The sequence below is a fragment of the Scyliorhinus canicula genome, chromosome 14 (genome assembly GCF_902713615.1).
Source record: "Scyliorhinus canicula chromosome 14, sScyCan1.1, whole genome shotgun sequence".
In the NCBI taxonomy this organism is placed as follows: domain Eukaryota; kingdom Metazoa; phylum Chordata; class Chondrichthyes; order Carcharhiniformes; family Scyliorhinidae; genus Scyliorhinus; species Scyliorhinus canicula.
In genome coordinates, this window is record NC_052159.1 from 108,110,817 (window position 1) to 108,132,251 (window position 21,435).

Consider the following 21,435-nt stretch of genomic DNA (forward strand, 5'->3'; position numbering starts at 1 on the left):
GTGAAGCCCACACTTAACCTGGTGTGTCCACAATTGTCTGATCAAGGATCACTTAGTGGAAGGACCCCAAGAAGGCTTATACTTCCAAAGATAGCAGGAACACCAAGAAATATAGTGAATTCCTGGGAGTGTGGCACTTTGGTTTAGTCTCAGGAAGTGAATGAATCTTTGTGAACCTGATAACTACCTAAAAACTTTCTGGGGCAAGTTATCAGGAAAAACGGGTGATTCCGCTGAAAAGTTTAAGTCTAAAATACATGAGATTGTGTTTTAATATACTTTTCGATGTAATGTACAAGGATTTGCTGAAAATTGTTTATTCAGTAATGTTTGTTTTACTTGTTCTTTGTTCATAAAATTAATGTTTTAAATTGTAGAATCTTGATGTAATTTCTTTTAGATATTCAAGTGTCTCTTTAAAAGCTAATGATCTCCAACAGGATTGTAACAATTGTATAAAGCTAATCATATTGTTCGGTTGCCAAGACTTACAAATGTAGTTGATATTCAATTGCGATTACGAATGGAACTACAAGTATTCAGTTAATTAGTATTTCTTTAGACAGGGGGTCAGTCAGCTGGGCTGCAGTGTGTGATGTCGAGCGACGTCAACAGCGTGGGTTCACTTGCCATACCTGCTGAGGTCAACCCTGCTCCTTGCTCGAGGTGTGATGACCCTCAGGTTAAATCAAGGGACTGCATTCTCTGGCCCTCTGGGACTGTGGCAACATTTAAATTTGTAACAGGCTCAAAATTTACTACATTAAAATCAATGCAAATTACTGCCGCTATTTCCTGATATAAACACCAAATTACAAACCCTGAAAACGTTCAAATATAATGCACGAGTTTTTTTCAAAATGAAATCTGGAAATTAAAAAATTGCAAGTTTCAAAATTGTGTGGACATGCAATAGGTCAAACTTTAATTGCATATTTAAAATGGTTTCTAGGTTATCTCCTATTGCTATTATTTTGTTTGAGGATTAGCGGCTGTCCAATATCTTGGTCAAGTGCCTTTTGTCAAATTTGAGCTTATTAATTGCTAGCTGGTTGAGTGCTTGGATCCTGCCATCTTGAACAAGATCAGCTATTTCAACATTGATCAGACAATTGAATCAGAAAACATTTCCTGCCCATATTGATCAGGTGCCCTGTGCATTCTTCAAACTTGAATGACAGAAATCTATCATTGAGAATGCCTTTGTGTAGCAGAACCCTGATTCCATTCATCACCATGTCAGATAAAACTCAGACAGCCATTATTAACCAATACTGTGGTTAAAAAAAAAAGCACAATGGAAAACTAAAGTTAAAAAAATTACTGTCTAAATTGTAATGATTACCCATTTTTGTACGGAGATGTTTCTTTCTAAATTTTATTTGACCTCTAACCAATTTTAATAAAGTCACATGAGTTTATCACTGCATTTTAAATCCATTAATTACTACGGCACATGAGCATAGTTCTCTTACTGCGACTGGTGACAATCTTGGAATATCTGCTAACATGCAGCACCGTATTGGTACCACTGCTACGCAACTGAATCTTGTAGTTCAGAAAATAAGTTTGTACACTGCCACCAAATCAAGAACACGTCAGATAATTACCAAGAATTCTGAAGGGCTTGGTCCAGCACCTTCTTAAATTAGGCAAAAAATGCAGTATTTATTAATCTTCTTTCTTATTTCAGAAACATTTTTTCCAAATATTCACGCCTCCCTTCTGGCTAATGTTAGGAACTATGCCAAATGGAAATTTTGATATAGTTGCTATGTTACATTATGACTGTTAAAAATAGCATCAAGAGCCTATTGAAATCTTAATTTTGCACATTTAAACACAAGTGAACACTTGAAAAAACACAGACACGCAGGTGAAGTAAATAGGCAATGTATTTACATTTATCCATCAAGCCTCAAAAGCTGAAACTGAAGCAAAATGAGTAGCCAAAGCAAAAAGCTTAATTTAACAAAAATCAACCCCGAATAGGAAAACCAAAACATTCAAGTGCAAGATAAAAAAATTGGTGTGATTTTACCATTTTGACGTTTTCATATTATTTACCTAACCAGTTCAGACAAAATTCTACCATAAAAATGATACCCAAATATTTTAAATTAATGCAAGTGATGTAAATTGCAATATATGCCTGTATGCCTCATGAGAATAAAACCACATCAATGTTAGATGTGGCATATTTGTATGGTATTTAAAAAAAATATTTCTTCAACATGACAAGTGCAAATATGTGGGTGAAATCAATGGAAATGCAAACAAGAATTGATATAAACTATTCAGACATGCAGCAACACCATATAAATATGCATATCAAATTTATTCAGTGGGTGGAAACTGCTGAAAGTTTATTAACATTAAAAAATGTAAAAGTGAAAAAAAAATCTTGAACTTCCCCTAACATTAATATCAGAATGCATCAAATCCATGCAAAGATCATCCAAGTCTAAGGCATAGTACATAATCAGTGTTGAAATAGAAGAAAAAAACTTCATGGGCGGCTTTTAAAGTTGAATTAATCATGTCAAACACTGCACAACGTTTAGACATCAAAGTTTCTTCCACTCCATATCATCTGGAGGATTCACAGCCACCGTTTTGTTGCCCACTTCGGTCCAATTTGTGCTCAGAACGGTACCTCCAGATTCAGTCTAAAAAGACATGAAAAAGTGAATCTTAGCTTTTAGCCCAAGACATCAATGTTCATTTATGTCATGACCTAAATGTCTCTTGATGGCAATACCAATTGAATGGCATCAGTGCAAAGAAATGCAGCCAACTGGGTTAAATTTTTTTTGTATAAAGTTAATCACATCACAAGACAAATCCTCAAAGATTATATATCACCAATCAATATGAATTCATAATGTTTGGACTTTTGCACTGCGTGCACAGTATATTTGGACATCACAAGTTACAAATTATTAAGTTACAAAAACCTGTCTTGTCCCAATCCTGCTGCATGGGGAAATTCCTGGATTGTCTAAGGAAGTAGTCTGGTTACATTCAGTCAAGTTCAAAGTTGAGTTTGAAGAATAAAGGAATTGGTCAAAAGGCATTTTTCAAAAAAATGGAAGGGTAAACATTAGTGCCATTCTGGTACATGAAGCAGAGGGAGGGAAGTTAAGGTGTCCTCTGTGGCCAATATGTTACAAACATGTTTTCAATTTTGATTGTTTGCTCCAAGTGCACCATATTGGAGAAGGCAGCTACAAGAAGTTGACTGTTGGTGGATTGGGGATGACGAGGGAATCAAATGCAAGAATTCGATGATAGCGACAGATTAAATAACGAAAAAGAGTAAACAATTGCTTTGATAACCTGAAGAATTAAACAAATGGTGGATTTGCATTCCAAATGCCAGGAACAAAACCTTTAGAATGGAGGTGCAGAAGCACTTGTAAAGTAAGTTGAAAGAACCAGAAGTCATGGGCTGTATTCTCTGCAGCCCCGCGCCAAATTCGCAGTTGACACAGGGGTGGTTCCCGATGGAATCGGGCCCGGCGCCGCTCCGGCTATTCTCCGGGCCCCGAATATCCGCAAATTACGGCGCACGGGTAGGGGGGGGGTCATCGACAGAGGCCCGCCCAGCAATACTCCGCTCCCGACCGGCCTGGTTCCCGACGGCGTGGAACTAATGTGGTATGGCCAGTCTGGACTCGGTCCGTGGCCATCCTGGTGGGAGGCGGGGGAAATCGAGCACCAGGGTGCGGCCTTATGGGCGGCTGGGGCAGCGAACGGGCCAGAAGGATCCTCAGGCGTGTGGCCGATCTGGGGGTGGGGGGTACTTTGTTGGTGTTGGTCCACGGTCCGAGTCCACCATAGTGCTCGTCGCAGCCGCTGGAGACTGCCGCAGTGCGCAATGCAACAAAAGTTACGTGAAGCTCCCTGGTTCCCTGCTCGCCCCCAGAAGGTAAGTGAATCGACTTTTAGTTTTTGCAGGAAACTGGGGAGTGCAACGCTAGCGTTTTTACGCTGGCATGGGGACATAGCCCCATTTTGGGAGAATCCAGCCCCAGGTTTATGGAAAGTAAACCTGCAAGGAACATGTTCCACACCTTCTCAGTACAGACACAGCTAGATTAAGGCTGCAAGTACGTAGCTTGAAATGTTGTCCAGGATCGAGGTGTAAAATTGCTGGGATTTTACAGAAGGATTAAGTTTGCATTGATTCACAGACTGAAATGAGACAAAATCAATATCCTTACACAGAGGCCAACTACAATGGTGGGATATAATGGGCAGCACGGTAGCACAGTGGTTAGCAGTGGCTTCACAGCGCCAGGGTCCCAGGTTCGATTCCCGGCTGGGTCACTTGTCTGTGCGGTGTCTGCACGTTCTCCCAGTGTCTGCGTGGGTTTCCTCTGGGTGCTCCGGTTTCCTCCCACTAGTCCCAAAAGACGTACCGTTAGGTAATTTGGAAATTCCGAATTCTCCTCGTGTGTGTCTGAACAGGTAGGTACTGGAATGTGGCAACTAGGGGCTTTTCACAGTGGCTTCATTGAAATGCAAGCCTACTTGTGACAATAAAGATTATTATTAATATAAATTAGTAGTAATCAAAGATGGAGAATGCAAGAATTAAGTAGGCAGTTTGGAGGGGAAGTAAGCTCTTGCAATCAGACATGGTAAAAAGTAGATTAAACAGATGCTAAAAAAGATTAAGATGGGGAAAGGTTCAAAAATGTGGAAATTCAAAATAAAATGTATTTTAATGCACAAAGTTAATTAAATAAAACAAGGGACCCAAATTAATTAACTAAATATAAAATCAAGATAATGGTAGTAAGTGAAAGGGGGCTGCAGTCAGGTCAGGAATTTCAACTGCACATTTCTAGGTATAAAGATTTCAGGAAGGGAGTAAGGAGAGATAACCCACGCACTAGAATGTAAAGATTTAAACAAGAGAAGTGGCCCAACTTGAATACCATTGAACTGAACTGAGAGGTAGCAGGTAATTGATTTATTATGTACTCTAATTAATTTAACAGACTGTGATAAAGAGAACTGATAAATTGTGCAAACAAATTGAGATATGTATTAAAAATTACAGAAATTATTTATTTTTCTTTATAAGTGCCCAATTCCTTTTTTCCCCCAATTAAGGGGCAATTTAGCTTGGCCAATGCACCTACCCCACATCTTTTGGGTTGTGGGGGCGAAACACACGCAAACACGGGGAGAATGTGCAAACTCCACAGAGTGACCCAGAGCCGGGATCGAATCTGGGACCTCGGCGCCGTGAGGCAGCAGCGCTAACCACTGCACCACCATGCTGCCTTAAAATTAAATTTAATCCAGAAATCTACTGGCAAATGTTTGTGCTGTAACAAGACTTCGGACTGCTTTCTCAGTTAATATTTTGTCACTCGAACAAGTAAAAGAACCACATCTTGAACCAATTCTGGACAATGAAATAGAGAAAGGGGGTGACCTGAAAGTAGAGGATCATTTGTCATTGGGAAACAGTGACCATAATAACTAGGTATACACCACTGTACTATTAGAACAGATTCTGAAATCAAGCGAACGCTCTAGAAACCAGTATTTTCTATGGCGCATATGTCAGGACACTATATTCTTCAAATCCAGGATATTCCAGGCGCGAATCTCCGGCCGCGTTGGGCTCTTGCTTGAATACAACTCAGCCAGAGAATGCCCTCGGGCGAGCCTCCCGCCAGGGTCCACGCCTCGCAGGATTCTCCGGAGTCTCGCGAGATATTAAAGAGATATAAAGAACTCCACCGAAATAGGCGTGACCGAATGATGCTAGCGGAAGGAGGTCGTAAACCAATTTACAACCTACCTGCGTGGGATTCACTGGCCTCCTTAGATTCTTCGGCCTCCCCAGGGAGGCTGCAGCTGGGCGCCGATCAGTGCTGGTCCACACAAACATGTACCAGGCGGAAGGGCACACGGATGGATGGGGGGGGGGGGGGGGGGGCTCCCGGGCCATCAGAGACCCCACCGTGGTCAGGGTAAATGCAGGGTGGCCCCCTGGCCCTCCCCGTGGAATGTGGGCACCTTGACATTGCCACCCTGGCACTGCCAAGGTGCCCAGATGGCACTACCAAGCCAGCAGGAACACAGCCTGGTTGCCAGTGCAAGGGTGCCTGTATCAAAGGCAGGGGTCGAGGAGGATGGAAGGGTTTGAAGGGTGGGAGAGTGCTGGGCAGATAAATAGGGGCCTCTGGGAGGTTGAAGGAGTGTTGGGTGGGGGTCCTGGAAGTGAGGGGCTGCTGTAAGGGGGCTCCTGGGGGCCCTATAAAGGGGGCCACCGAGGACTCCATAGCGGTGTGTCCTCACTTGGGGGGTCTGGGGTAGTGTCCATGTGTGCAGGGGGTGACATTGCCCCTGGGTGGGGGGTGTGGGGGACCAAAAGCTCACTTAAGAGATCGGGGCACCCTTGCAAAATGGCAACCCGATCTCAGAGTTCAGCTCCCCTGTGCTATAAGAAATTCTAAGTGTGGGCTAAACCGGTGAGGAACTCCCCAGGGCCTACAAAAGTGACTAAGTGTCATTGAATAGCGGTGGGGAATTCGCCCGACAGAGATGGCAGGAAACTTCCTGAAAAACCCGCCACAAATGAACTTTGAAATCTTTCGGGAGAATTGGGCCCTCCCCAAGAGTGTCGGTGTTTGCCAAGAGCACCTGATTAAGCTTTATTGTCGCCCTGCGGATGCAGATTAAATCATCAGAGTATTCACAGGAGTCCATTACTTCAAAAATATGTTGCATGGTCCAATCACTCAGCGCCAGGATCAAAACAAAAGTTTTGCTTTACTTACTGACAAAACATGCAACATGTAAATTTATTAAATGGACCAGTTCTTCCGGTCTCCAGATGGTCGTACCTTGGACAATTTGCTGGAAACCTATTGGAAGCCCCAATGCAAGAATTCCATAGGATTGCCTGGAAAGTTTCAACGTCCATTTCTTAATTATCTTGCATCTGCAACTCTCCAAATCTTGAGTTAGTAAGTCAGTGACTTTGGATGGCTCTAACTCACTTTAGAATAGTATCCACAACAAATTGGAAGAATTAAAAGCAGTTCTAACTCCTCTGTAACTATACTACCGACTTCCTCCCCCATTGCACCCCCTCAACCTAGCTATCGGCCCCCCATTCCCTAACTCCCTCCACACATCCTAACCCTGCCTATTCTCCCAATACACTAGGTATTCCCCTTCTCCCTCTTACCTTACACACCCACGTGTCAAAGTGTCTTTGGGATATATTGCACCTAATGGCATAAAAAGGGAGCGCGGGTTGCATTCTCTGATGTTCTTACACTATGAAGGAAGGATTCTAGCAGCAAACACGCTCCATGTTTCTCGAGAAGTCTTGTTCAGAAGTCCAGGCGAGATATGTGCAAGGTAGGTAAATAGGAGCATGTGGCAATCTGATGGTGATTTGGCCATTAAAATAAATATACAAGCAAATGAATGATAGATACAATACTTACAAATGACTTATTCATAGCACGCTTCACTTCATCAGTTCCATCCGCATAAATTTTCTGAAAGAGTTGATTTAGAGCAGCATCTCCCTCAGGTTTCTCATCATTCTCCTCCTGTTTAATCTCCATCACTAGTTTATCCCAATTCCTTGTGCACTGAGATGAGGATGGATACTGCAGCGACTGCACTAAAATTTCATAAGATAAATTAACAGGATATAATTTAATAGGAACCAATAGCCACCCAAATAATTTGTACACTGGTATCTTCAACAAATGCATCCAAACGAAAATGTCCAACAATGATCATCTCATTGAAATCTCGGAGAAGTTTCAGTAGACCTGCACCAGCTGAAGGCTGCCTGGAACTTCAGCAAACTACCTCTATTTGGCCTCATTACCTTTATTTCCAAGAAGACATAGAAACCCTGGCAGTTACTCTCCTAAACTATGAAAACGCAAATCAATTTTACATAAAACGCTATCAAAAACCACCCATTTTCTCATGCCAATACTTCTTAAAAATGCAAACATCAATGTTAACGCGCTTCAATTATTGTATCACATTAGAACATTCCTCTTCACCTATATTTTGGATTTTCAAAACCATTCTCTTTAAACTCTACCTTTTGGTTCCCTGCACTCATTTTCAAAGTGGCAAAAGCTTTTTTAAATTGTAACGATTGGTTGAAAAAGAATATATTTTCAATTAACCACATGGTAAAGATTGACAGTCAAAAGGTGCATACTCATTCTTAAACAAAATGCAACATCAAGTCACAGGTGAAGATATCAGGTCAGTTAACCAGAACATTTATAGCAATTATTTCTTGGGATGCAAGTGCCGCTGGCTAGTCCAGCATCTGTTGCCCATCCCTAATTGCCTTTGAGAAGGTGGTGGTGAGCCACATTCTTGAACACTAAAGTCCAGAAGGGAGCTGGAGGATTTTGATCCAGTGACAGTGGAAAAACATTAATATATTACCAAACTAGGATGGTGTGGGGTTTGGAATAGAACTTGCAAGAGATGGCGTTCCCATTGATCAGCTGCCTTTTTACTTCATAGTGATATAGTCCACACATTGAGAAGGTGCTGTCGCAGGATAGCTTTCCTATTTGTTACAGTGCATTGTGTATATGCTACACACTGCTGCTACTGTGTGCCAGTGGTGGAACCTGTGAATATTTAAGGTAGTAGATAGGGTACCGATCATGTGGGCTGATTTTTCTTGGATAGTATGGGACTTCCTGAATTTTCTTGAAGCTGCACCCATCTAGACAAGTGGAGTGTATTTCACCCCACTCCTCACTTGCGTCTGTAGACTTCAGGGAGTCAGGAGATCAGTTACCAAGCACAGACTTCCTAGCCTCCGGCCTGCTCCTGCAACTACAATATATATATATATATATATATATATATATATATTATATACACATGGTTGATCCAGTTTTGTTAATGGTTATCCCTAGTGGATAACATTGGTGGATTCTGTGATGATAATGCCATTGAATGTCAAGTAGAGGTGGTTAAATTCTCTCTTGTTGTAGATAGTCTTTGTACGGCATTAGTGTGATGTGGGTTGTAGTTGCCACCTATCATCCAAGCCTGAATGTTGTCCAGAGCTTGCTGCATATGAACATGGACGGCTTCAGTATTTGAGGAGTTGTGAGCGAGACTGAACAGTGTGCAATCATCCTTGAACATTTCTACTTTGGCCTTATGATGGAAGGAAGATCATTGATGAAGCAAATGGAAGTGATTGGTTCGAGGACACTATCCTGAAGAATTCATGCAACAATGTCTTTGGACTGAGACAATTGACCTTCAACAACCACAATCATTTTCCTTTGTCCTAACTCAAACCAGTGAAATGTCTTGCCAATTTTTCCCATTCATTTCAATTTTGCAAGGGCTCATTGATTCCTCATTCGATTAATGCTGCCTTGATATCAATACAGTAAGAAGTCTTACAACACCAGGTTAAAGTCTAACAGGTTTGTTTCAAACACGAGCTTTCGGAGCACTGCTCCTTCCTCAGGTGAATGAGGAAGGAGCAGTGCTCCGAAAGCTCGTGTTTGAAACAAACCTGTTAGACTTTAACCTGGCGTTGTAAGACTTCTTACTGTGCTCACCCCAGTCCAACGCCGGCATCTCCACATCATTGATATCAATAGCACTCATTCACACCTCATCTCTTGAATTCAGTTATTTGGTCTACATTTGGACCAGGCTGTAAAGAGATCAGGAGCCAGGTGGTCTTGGAGAAACCCAAGCTGAGCATCAGTGAATAGGTTATTACCGTGTAAGTGCTGTTGGAGTGCATTGTTGTGACAAGAAACACCCCAAATTAGAGATCCAAGGGAGTAGGAAGAATTGAAATAAATTAGTATTAGTAAGGAGGTTGTATTGGAGAAAATAATGGAACGGAAATTGATAAGTTTCTGGATCCTGATGTTCTACATTTCAGAGTGTTAAAAGAGGTAGCTATGGAGATAATGGATATATTGGTGATCTTCTAAAATTCTACAGATCGGAAGGTAGCAAATGTCACCCCACTATTGAAGGAGGGAGGGAAAGAAAATAGGGAACTACAGACCTTTTAACCATCAGTAGTAGGGAAATGTTGGAATCTGGTATAAAGAATGTGATAAATGGACACTTAGACAATAATGATAATAATAATATAAAAGCAACGTACTGCAAATGCTGGAAATCGGAAATAAAAACAGAAAATTCTGGAAAGACTCAGGTTTGGCAGCATCTGTGGAGACCGAGAAACAGTTAACGTTTTGAGTCAGTATGGTGCTTCTTCAGAGCTGAAGAAGGGTAGAAATGTGTTAGACTATATATTGGAGAGGGGTGTGGAGAATGAAGAGCAGAATAGAAGGTCAGGGACAGGTGAGAGTTCAGGACTGACAAAAATGTCATGGGCACAAGACAAAGGGAATTTTAAAGGCTAAAGAAGGTGCTAAAATGGCATAAAAGGTAGCAGAATGCCGTAATAGCAGAAGGGTCAGCATTCTGTAAAAGCAAAACAAATTACAGATGGCCCTGTGGAAGGAAGGGCTTGGGAAAAGAAATGGAGGAGAACTCAGGCTGAAGTTTTGAACTCTCTACTGTGAAATGCCGAATCGGTAGATGAGGCAATTGCTTTGTGGAACACCTCAGTTCAGTCCACAAGCATGACTCTGACCTTCCCATCACTTTCCATTTTGATTCTCCATCTTGCTCCCATGTCCACATTTCCATCTTTGGTTTGATGAAGCCTGTTGCAAATTGGAGGACTAGCGCCTCAACGTCCGATTGATAAGAGTCGTCAATGGATGCCATGTACTTGAATATTCAGTCGACTGCCAATAAAGTCCTTCCCATAGGAGTCTGGTTATCAAAATTAAAGCACGTGGGAAAGGTGGTAGTACACTGGCATGATTTGGTTAAATAGGGCATTCACGTATTGGCAGGCTGTGACTAGTGAAGTACCGCAAGGATCAGTACTTGGGCCCCAGCTGTTTGCAAGATATATTCAATGATTTGGATGTGGGACCAAATGTAGCATTTCCAAGTTCACAGATGACACAAAGCTAGAGGGGAAATGGGTGTTGTCAGGAAGATGCAAAGCAGTGTTACGGAGATTGGACAGTTAGTGAGTGGGCAAGCTTCCTACGTCGATGAGCCTTCCTCCGTCGATGAGCCTTCCTCAGCCATAAGGTCAGAAATGGGGATGTTAACTGATTATTGCAGTGTTCAGTTTAAGGTAGAGAATATCCCATTTGTGACGCCTCAAATACTGAAGCAATCCATGTCAGTATACAGCAAGTACTGGACAATATTCAGGCTTGGGCTGATAAATGGCAAGTAACATTTGCCACACAAGTGCCAGGCAATGAGCTTCTCCAACAAGAGAGAATCTACTCATCTCTTAACCTTCAGCAGTATTACCAATATCAAATCCTCCACCAAAAACAACCTGGGGGTTATAACTGGCTCGAAATTTTATTGGGTTGGCCACATAAATAATGCGGCTGTAAGAGCAGGCCACAGGCAAGGAATTCTGAATGTAGTAACTAATCTAGTGACTCCTCAAATCCTGTCTACTATCTACAAGGTACAAGGCAGGTGTAAGAAAGAATATTCTCCACTTGCCTGGATGACTGAAGCTCCAACAGGCAAGAAGTTCAATACAATCTAGGATAAAGCAACCTGCTTGATCAATCAACTTAAACATTCACTCCCTCTAACAATGATGCAGCAGTGTGTATCTTACACAAGATTCACTGTAGCATCTCAAGTTCTTTCCTCAGCAATTAGAGATGGACAACAATTGTTGGCTTTGCCAGTGACACTCAAATTCCATGACAGAATTTAAAAAAAAACTATTATTTTTCAGCACGACAATCCTTTCTCTAAGTATTGTATGGATCCATCAATTCATGAGACCACATCATCAACAGGGAGTTCGAGATATGTAACGGTGAATGGTCAATTCACTTTTGTCTAATTTGTGGTGGCTAGCTAACAATTTAAATACTCTACTAAACTGTAAATCTTATAAATGCAAAATACTGCAGATGCTGGAGACATGAAACAAATGCAGAAAATTCTTGAAATACTCAGCATGTCAGGATAACAGTAACAATTTGGGTCAATGACCATCAGAACTGGTGATGACTAAAATTAGAACTAAACCATCAATATCACCTACCTATATACTATATTAAGTAAGATGCGATTGAATAAAATTGAGGCCTGTATTCATAAACTCATTATCCAACACTCAGTTGATACGTATTTTCTGCAAGTTCAAGAACAGGACACAATTTCTCCTGCTCATCAGCCTCATGTTGATACTACTACTTGTTGTTGGCTTTAAATTTTAATTATTCCCCTTGTTTGTTGTTCCTCCAGCTTCCAATAGTTCAGGTCCTTTCTCCGCCTCCAACTTTTAAAATTTATAACCTTTTCCTCACTTGCTTCACAGCGCCAGGGTCCCAGATTCGATTCCCTGCTGGGTCACTGTCTGTGCGGAGTCTGCACGTTCTCCCCGAGTCTGAGTGGGTTTCCTCCGGGTGCTTCAGTTTCCTCCCACAGTCCAAAGACGTGCAGGTTAGGTGGATTGGCCATGAAAAATGGCCTTAGTGTCCAAACTAAATAAATAAAAAAGGTTAGGAGGAGTTATTGGGTTACGGGGTTAGGGTGGAAGTGAGGGCTTAAGTGGGTCGGTGCAGACTCAATGGGCCGAATGGCCTCCTTCTGCACTGTATGTTCAATTTTCCTCCTTTATCATCGAGGTGTTTCTCTATGACTGTCTACCACACTTACTCAATTTCTGTTCACTAATCTAATTAACTTTCTTTTTTAAAAAAAGCACTTGCTGTTTTTCAAGTTTGAAAATTGTTAGCTTTGTCATCAGTGCACACCAGGTAGCTACCACCAATTATGACAAGTTTAGAATCAGAATTAGATGTTCACAGCAGTGCTTGCCACATCCATAAGGAGTCTGAAAGTCATGTCTACTTGGACTGTGCAATATCTAATTTTTAATAATAGAACCCACAGATAATAGAATCCCTATGTGGTTTGATTAGACACTGCAGCTTTCACACTTTTGCTTTGCAATCAATCCAAACTGATTTTAAATAATACTTGGGTGATTTCCTATTGCTGCAAGTAAGCATAGAGAGCAACAATCAGAGAAATTTAATTCAATTTCACTTGGCAAAAAATGGGGTTAGTGAAGAACACAGCAAACCAAACCGCCTTGTTAGTTTCATGTAGGGACTTATTTCTTTTTGCCGTATTTTTCTTTCCATCAACATTTAACTGCAAAACCTTGCATACTGGGTGAGACTCTCCGGCATACCCGCAGTGTGTTTCTCAGTGGTGGGAGGTAAACCGCTGTTGGGGGAATCTTCTGATCCCAATGCGGTCAATGGGATTCCCCCCTGAATCCACACCATGCTGCCGGGAAACCCGTCATGGGTGTGTGCCGTCGGCGGGACTGGACGATCTCACCCACTGCATTTCGGAGCTCCTAACTCTGCAGCCAAGACTGGGTTTCCCTGTATATTCTTCAAATTGACTACATCCTTGCTACAAGGTGCTTCTTTCTTTCCTAAATCCCAGGAAGAAGAGTCAGTGTTTCTGACATTCATACATACAGGGATTTGCCAGCAAACCTCCAACCATCACCCAGGAATATAGTTTTTTGCAGACATCTCACCTTATTAAAGAATCACAGAATTCCTACAGTTCAGGAGACAGCCATTTGGTGTATCAAGACCCTCTGAAAGAACACCCTACCTGGGTCCACTCCCCTGTCATCCAGCCCTACCCCATGAAACCTAACTTTCACATCCTAGGACACAAAGGAGCAATGTAGCATGGCCAATCCACCGAACCTGCACATTTTGAATTGTGGGAGGAAACCGGAACACCTGGAGGAAACTCTCACAGAAACGGAGAGAACGCGCAAATTCCACACAGTCACCCAAGGTAGGAATCAAATCCGGGTCTCTGGTGCTATGAGGCAGCAGTGCTAACGACCGTGACACTCACAAAAAAAGAACAGCCTTAACTATGATATGTCCAATATCAAGCTATTTAACAACCCTGCCCATTCTGGCTAGTGTCCTAGAATGAAATAACAGATTCTCATCCCAAAGTGCTTTACAGCTAACTAAGTATTTTTGTAGTTCCAAGGTAGGAAACACAGTAACCAGATTGTACATAGCAAACCCCCACAAAACAGCAAGGTGATAATGACCAGATAAATTGTTTTCATTATGTTGATTCAGAAATACCTATTTGCCCGGTCACTGGGGATAACCCTTCAAAATAGTGCCATTGGGTCTTTTAGACCCATCTGATCAAGCAGATGGAGCCTGGGTTTAATGTCTCATCGAAAGGTGGCACTTTAGCTTTGATTTTTATGCTCAAGCCCTGGAGTGGAACTTAAACCCAGAACATTATGACTCCGAGATGAGAGTGTTCCTAACTGACCCATGGTTGACACTCATGCCTTGCAATCATACGCTCTACCATTTGGTAACACTCTTACCTTTGAGTCACAAGGTTCTGGGTTCAAGTCCCATTCTAAAACTTGAACACCAAAAGCAAGATTGATTCGCCAGTGAAACACTGAGGGAATATATCGCGAAGAATAGCAAGGAAATTATTTTTTGCATGTTCAACATTTGACCTTCAATTAACAGCACATAAAAGACAATATCTGTTCATTATGCAAGCCACAGACTCAATATATGATGTGATATAGTAATTGGAAATCCTTTTCCAATGTCCATCTCCATTTCCACCCAAAGATATTTGTTTTATATTAATTCATGAGAATTGATTTATTATTAATTCATGGGACGTGAGCATCAGTAATCAGATTAGCTCACTGCGCTAAATCGCTGGCTTTTAAAGCAGACCAAGCAGGCCAGCAGCACTGTTCGATTCCTGTACCAGCCTCCCCGGACAGGCGCCGGAATGTGGCGACTAGGGGCTTTTCACAGTAACTTCACTGAAGCAATAAGCAATTTTCATTTTCATTTCAAAATAGACCATAAAATGACGGATCCAGTGCAAAGACAATTCCATGATAAATATCCCAGTAACACCCATTTATATTTAGTGCGGCATGGTGATGCAGTGGCTAGCACTGTTGCCTCATGGCGTTGAGGACCCGGGTTCGATCCGGGCCCCGGCTCACTGTCTGTGTGGACTTTGCACATTCTCCCAGTGTTTGTGTGGGTCTTACCTCCACAACCCAAATATGTACAGGCGAGATGGATTGGTCATGCTAAATTGCTCCTTAATTTGAAAAATATAATTGGGTCCTCTAATATTAAAAAAACAAGGGGAAAAAACCACCCATTTATATTTGGCAGATAGGTCAAGAGATAGCAGCTAAGAACTTTTGACTGAAGCTTTGCCGTGCTATGTCATATTCATTGCTATTTTGGCTTTTAGCGCAAAGAGTTCAAGAGAAGAACTCTAACAAAGAAAACAATCAAAAACTGTAGTGAGTTACTCTATGTGCTCAAGAAATGAATATTTTCTGATGTGGTAGACAAAGATTTGCTGCTAGAATAATAGGATAATGTGAAGATAGCGTTTATAATTTATGTTTTAGAATATAACTTTCAGTTTGGGAAATTGAAATGTTGAATGAAAGATTAATTAAATATTTGGTTAAGAGACTGGTATATATGAATCAAAGAAGGTTGGATTAATTACAATTTAAAAGTAACTTATGTTTATCTTAAGAGGTGAAGTGTAGAAATGCAAACAATTAATGACAAATCATTAAACATACAATAGAGCCAAAATATGTAGTTCCCAGATGAAAAGAGGTTAAACGCTGTTGGTCAACATGGGTCCCTTGTTCGGGATAGAACATTTGGTGAGTCATAAAACTCCATTAGGGATATAAATTATTCATTTGGGTTGCAGAATCAAGAAGTTGAGTTCAAAGTAAAATAATTAGTTACATTTCTGTTTGAGAATATGTTAAGTAAGCCATATTACAATGGAGATGGGTTGTAGGGGGTTAGAGGTTCATTTATACTTAGATTGGTGTAAGCTGCTGCTAATCGAGTTTGGAGGGCTATAGAGGATGACTGTTAATCAGGTTTGCACTAAACCAGGGAAATTATTAACTTTATTGCTCACCATGCTGCATGTGGGAGGGGCTTGAGCTGTATTTGGAATTTATGGGGAAAAGCTGGAAAATTTGTTTAGCTTGAAGCTACAGGAAAAATCTACAGAGGGCCCCAAACTGAAAGGGAGTCAGCATTGTGGCTGAAAGCAGTTCGGCTTCACTACATTCTCCAAGTTATGTTTGAGCTGAGAAGTCTGCAGTTGTGAGGTTTTGAACAGAATTTGGAGAATCACTTAGCCAACAGCTAAGAGAAGATTCCCCATGAAATTTCATACCTTGAAGCATTGCTAGAACACGGATGAGAATTAAAGCAAATTCCAGAGGACTGTGGCATACCTTTGGGTTGGTTCCAGGAAAAGTGAATGAACCTTCAAGATTCTTGTTATGTATGAGGGACACGAAAAGAGAAACTATACTAGTAGCATAATCTTTATAAGCTTTAGTGTTAAGCTAGTGATGCTTGCTTTATTTAATTTCTCTTCGTACACAATAGTTTGTTTATGCTTAATCACTGGGTGTTTGAGTTTCTCTTTAAATGTTAACTTTTTCCAACAGGATCGCGACAATAAAAAATAAAATCATAGTCAGTGAGGCATTATTTACAGATGCACTACAGAAAGCATCCTATCGGGCTGCATCACAGCCTGGTATGGCAACTGCTCGGCCCAGGACCGCAAGGAACTTCAGAGAGTCGTGAATACCGCCCAGTCCATCACACGAACCTGCCTCCCATCCATGGACTCCATCTACACCTCCCGCTGCCGGGGAAAGCGGGCAGCATAATCAAGGATCCCTCCCACCCGGCTTACTCACTTTTCCAACTTCTTCCATCGGGCAGGAGATTCAGAAGTCTGAGAACACGCACGAACAGACTCAAAAACAGCTTCTTCCCCACTGTCACCAGACTCCTAAATGACCCTCTTATTGACTGACCTCATTAATACTACACCCTGTATGCTTCAACCGATGCCAATGTATATGTAGTTACATTGTATATCTTGTGTTGCCCTATTATGTATTCTCATGTATTTTCTTGAATTTTGTTTAATTCCCTTTTCTTCCATGTACTGAATGATCTGTTGAGCTGCTTGCAGAAAAATATTTTTCACTGTACCTCGGTACACGTGACAATAAACAAATCCAATCCAATCCAATAAACAGAAATGCAAAAGTAGAGGATGGAGGGAAGCTCTTTACTGTGTAAGTTCCATATTTGTATTAAAAAAGTGCTCTCATGCAATCTTTTGTAATACAACAACATCCTAATTATACAGGAGATTGAATGGATAAGAAACCATTAATCTTCTGGATAATAAATTACATAACGGAAAATGGAAAAGTTGTGCAGAGTGATCAGAAACGATTTTCACTGCAACTCTATGGAAATAGAAATGTTTATTGATTAAAGAGAAAAGTTGTAATTTTCTATCTATTGCTTCCAAATGGCATTCAAATAAATAGTTAATTGTTAAATGTAGTTTTCAGGTTGAAATAAGTTATTGGACAAATATAACAGCATTTGCTTATCTTTAGAAAAACACTGGAAATACATTAATCTGAATTCTCCTCTCAACAGAGACAATTAAATTCACACCTGGAATAAAGTTCTTTATATCTGGGAGGGCACCTTCCAGCTTTTCCCATCGAGTGGCTTCAGTTTTCTTCAGTTTTATTTCAATCTACAAAAGAATTATTATTTTTTTAAAACAAGAAATACTTTGTTTGATACATTAATTATTTGCATTTGGTTGGCATTCCTTATTTTTTAAACTGACGTCGGGGACTCCATACATAGAATAATTCTCTATTGTGCATTGAGGAATTCAGCAGCAACTTCCCTGCAAGAAATTCCCTCTAAGGTCTGCTGACCTTCCCTTCCACCATTATACAAATATGATCATACGAAAAAGGAGGATAGGCCATTGGGCCCTATTCCTCCATTTAATATCATAGCTGATCCGATTGTGGGCTTCACTTCATTTTCCTGGGCTCCATAACGCCGGACTTATCCTTATCACTTGCTGTATCTGCATGCTAATGTTTTGTGATTCATGCACCAGGGCACCCAGATCTCTCTGTAGCGTAGAATTCTGCAGATTCTCTCCTTGTAAATATTATTCTGCTTCTCCATTCTTCCTGCCAAAGTGGACATTATACTTCAATTCCCTATGCTGGACTCCGTTGTCGAACTCTTGTTGGTTTGCACTTTTGCGTCTCAACACAACCCTGGACTCCTCCCAATGCCCCAACTCAATACTTGGGGGTCCTCGAGACCCCCCCCCCCCCCCCCCCCCCCGCACTCCACTACATACCGGCAGGGCACTCCCAGACCCAATTTCTGGTGCAGGCAAAATGCCAGCTTGGCATTTTGGCACTATGTGGGCACCCTGGTGACATTACCAGGGTGTCAGGCTGGCATTGTCAAGGTGCCTGGGCGATTACCGGGGGGGGGGGGACCCCCCCCCCCCCCCCCCCCCCCCCCCCCAAACCAACCGGGCCCCAAAGTGCCATTCTGCCTGTTTGTGGATTCAAGATCGTGACATCTCATTAGATCTCGTGAGGCATAACAATTGTCAGGCACAAGAGAGGCCTCTCCCGGGATCTACTCACTATGCCCCATACAGAGTCCGACAGGACACAGCCGGCACATCATGCCCATAGACTGCAATTAGCTGAGGTCCTTGCACTAATCCCTGTGGCAATCCATTAGTTTGTTTGCCAATGCAAAAATGGCTCATTTATGCCGTTGCTCAGTTTCTTGTTGGCTAATCAATCCTTTATCTATGCTGATATATTTCCCCCTGCATCATGAGCTCTTATTTCATTAAGTAACCTTTGATTTGGCATCTTATCAAATGTCTTTTGGAAATCCAAGTACACCACATATACATGATCCCCTTTATCCACATTGCATGTTATTTCTTCCAACAAAAAAAAAAACGCCCTCCTTAATAAAGCAGTCTAGCAATCAGCTTAGGGCCTTTCCAGAATCGAGGGAATTTTGGAAGATCACAAACAATGCATCCACTATCTCTGCAGCCACTTCCTTTAAAACACTAGAATGCGGGGAATCAAGTCGAGGGGACTTACCAGCCTTTAAGTTCTTATGATTTTGCAGTGCCATTTTCCTAGTGATTATTTTAAGTTCTTCCCACCCTTTTAACTGCTGATTTTCAAATCCTCTTGGGACATTTTTTGCATCTTCTAGTGAAGTCAGATACAAAATATCTGTTCAGTGCTTCTGCCACCTCCTTGTTTCCCATTGTTAATTCCCCAGTCTCACCTAAGTCAAGGAATCAACACTTCCATATTTCCTTTTTAAATACTTACCGAAACTCACAATCGTTTCTATATTTTTCTCGCAGTCTAATTTTTCCATTTAGAAAAAAAGTACTACTTTGATGGTTTCCAAACTCTGTCCGATCTTCTAATTTACCACTTATCTTCACAGTATTATGTGCCCTTTTTCCCCGAATTAAATATGAATTTAATTCCCTTACTTCCTCAATTAGACATAGACAGTATATATAGAACATAGAACAGTACAGCGCAGAACAGGCCCTTCGGCCCTCGATGTTGTGCCGAGCCATGATCACTCTACTCAAACCCACGTATCCACCCTATATCCGTAATAACCCCCCACCCCCATTAACCTTACTTTTTAGGACACTACGGGCAATTTAGCATGGCCAATCCACCTAACCTGCACATCTTTGGACTGTGGGAGGAAACCGGAGCACCCGGAGGAAACCCACGCACACACGGGGAGGACGTGTAGACTCCGCACAGACAGTGACCTAGCCGGGAATCGAACCTGGGACCCTGGAGCTGTGAAGCATTTATGCTAACCACCATGCTACCCTTACTTCTCAGAAAATCTTTCATTTGCCCCAGAACAAAGACCTTGCAGTGTATTTTTAGGACACATTTAAATAAATATATATCAACATGGCTATTTCCTAAAATTAGCAAAAAGAACTGGACTGAGACTTTTTTTAAAAGTTGAAACCGTTTCCCTATAACCTTGAGAAAAGAGGAACTTGCAGGCAATACTGGAGAAGCTGACACCTCATTATCTTGGAAGAGATGCCAATGACCCCTGTGACTGCAGAGACCAAATTAAAGGGAATTATATAAAGGCCACCTACATTTCATAAACAAGGCCTGACCAATGGAGACTATCAGTCTAGTCTGCTAGTTCAAAGGACCCTGCCTCTTTCTTTTCAAATTCTGTATGCTTCAACCGATTAATCTCAGGAATCCATACAAAAGAATATACATAGTTTATCAACTGATGGGAATCGTGTGACATGATGTCCTAGCTGGAAGAGTCTGCAACATTGGATAAAAGCAAATTACTGCGGGTGCCGTAATCTGAAAACAAAGAGAAAATGCTGGAAAATCTCAGCAGGTCTGGCAGCGTCTGCAGGGAGAGAAAAGCGCTAACGTTTTGAGTCCAGATGACCCTTTGTCAAAGACAGAGAAAGTGGGAAATATTTATACTGTGGAGTGAGAATGAAAGTGAGTCATAGCCACAGAAACCCAGGGAAACAGGGTGCTAATAGCCACAGAAACCAAGGGGAAAGAGTGCTAATGGAAGTCCCCAGAGAAAACAAAGGTGTGTTGGAGAAAACTGCAGAGAAACCAGCATCAGAGGGCAAACTGTGACAGATGTAGATGTGGGGGGAGGGGAAGGGGGAAGCAAAGGGAAGAAAGGGTAAGGAAAGCTGGATAAGATGGGGGGGGGGGGGGGGGGTAAAATATATATAAAGAAAGACAAGAGAGAAAGAAATGGTAAAAGACAGTTAAAATTAAATGGGATGAAAACAAATGGGCCGAGGTGGGGTAGAGCTAATCATCTGAAATTTCATAGATTTCATAGAATTTACAGTGAAGGAGGCCATTCGGCTCATTGGGGGGGGGGGGGGGGGGGTAAATATATATAAAGAAAGACAAGAGAGAAAGAAATGGTAAAAGACAGTTAAAATTAAATGGGATGAAAACAAATGGGCCGAGATGGGGTAGAGCTAATCATCTGAAATTTCATAGATTTCATAGAATTTACAGTGAAGGAGGCCATTCGGCTCATCGAGTCTGCACCGGCTCTTTGAAAGAGCACCCTACCCAAGGTCAACATCTCCACCCTATACCCATAACCCAGTAACCCTACCCAACACCAAGGGCAATTTTGGACACTAAGGGCAATTTATCATGGCCAATCCACCTAACCTGCACATCTTTGGACTGTGGGAGGAAACCGGAGCACCCGGAGGAAACCCACGCACACACGGGGA

The 21,435-nt window shown here is 41.7% G+C and overlaps 1 protein-coding gene across 5 annotated transcripts in view; it reads right to left on the reverse strand.

Annotated features, from left to right (window-relative positions):
• Window positions 1-1,877: 1,877 nt before the first annotated feature.
• The window catches only part of sugt1 (SGT1 homolog, MIS12 kinetochore complex assembly cochaperone), a 141,917-nt gene continuing 122,359 nt past the window's right edge, over window positions 1,878-21,435 (reverse strand). For all 5 annotated transcript variants that reach the window (XM_038817717.1, XM_038817716.1, XM_038817718.1 and 2 more), the window contains 3 exons: window positions 17,736-17,820; window positions 7,485-7,666; window positions 1,878-2,669 (listed from right to left, as the gene is read on the reverse strand). In XM_038817717.1, coding sequence (XP_038673645.1) covers window positions 2,568-2,669; window positions 7,485-7,666; window positions 17,736-17,820 — 369 coding nt within the window. In that variant the 3' untranslated portion in view covers window positions 1,878-2,567. The remainder of the gene's footprint in view (window positions 2,670-7,484; window positions 7,667-17,735; window positions 17,821-21,435) is intronic.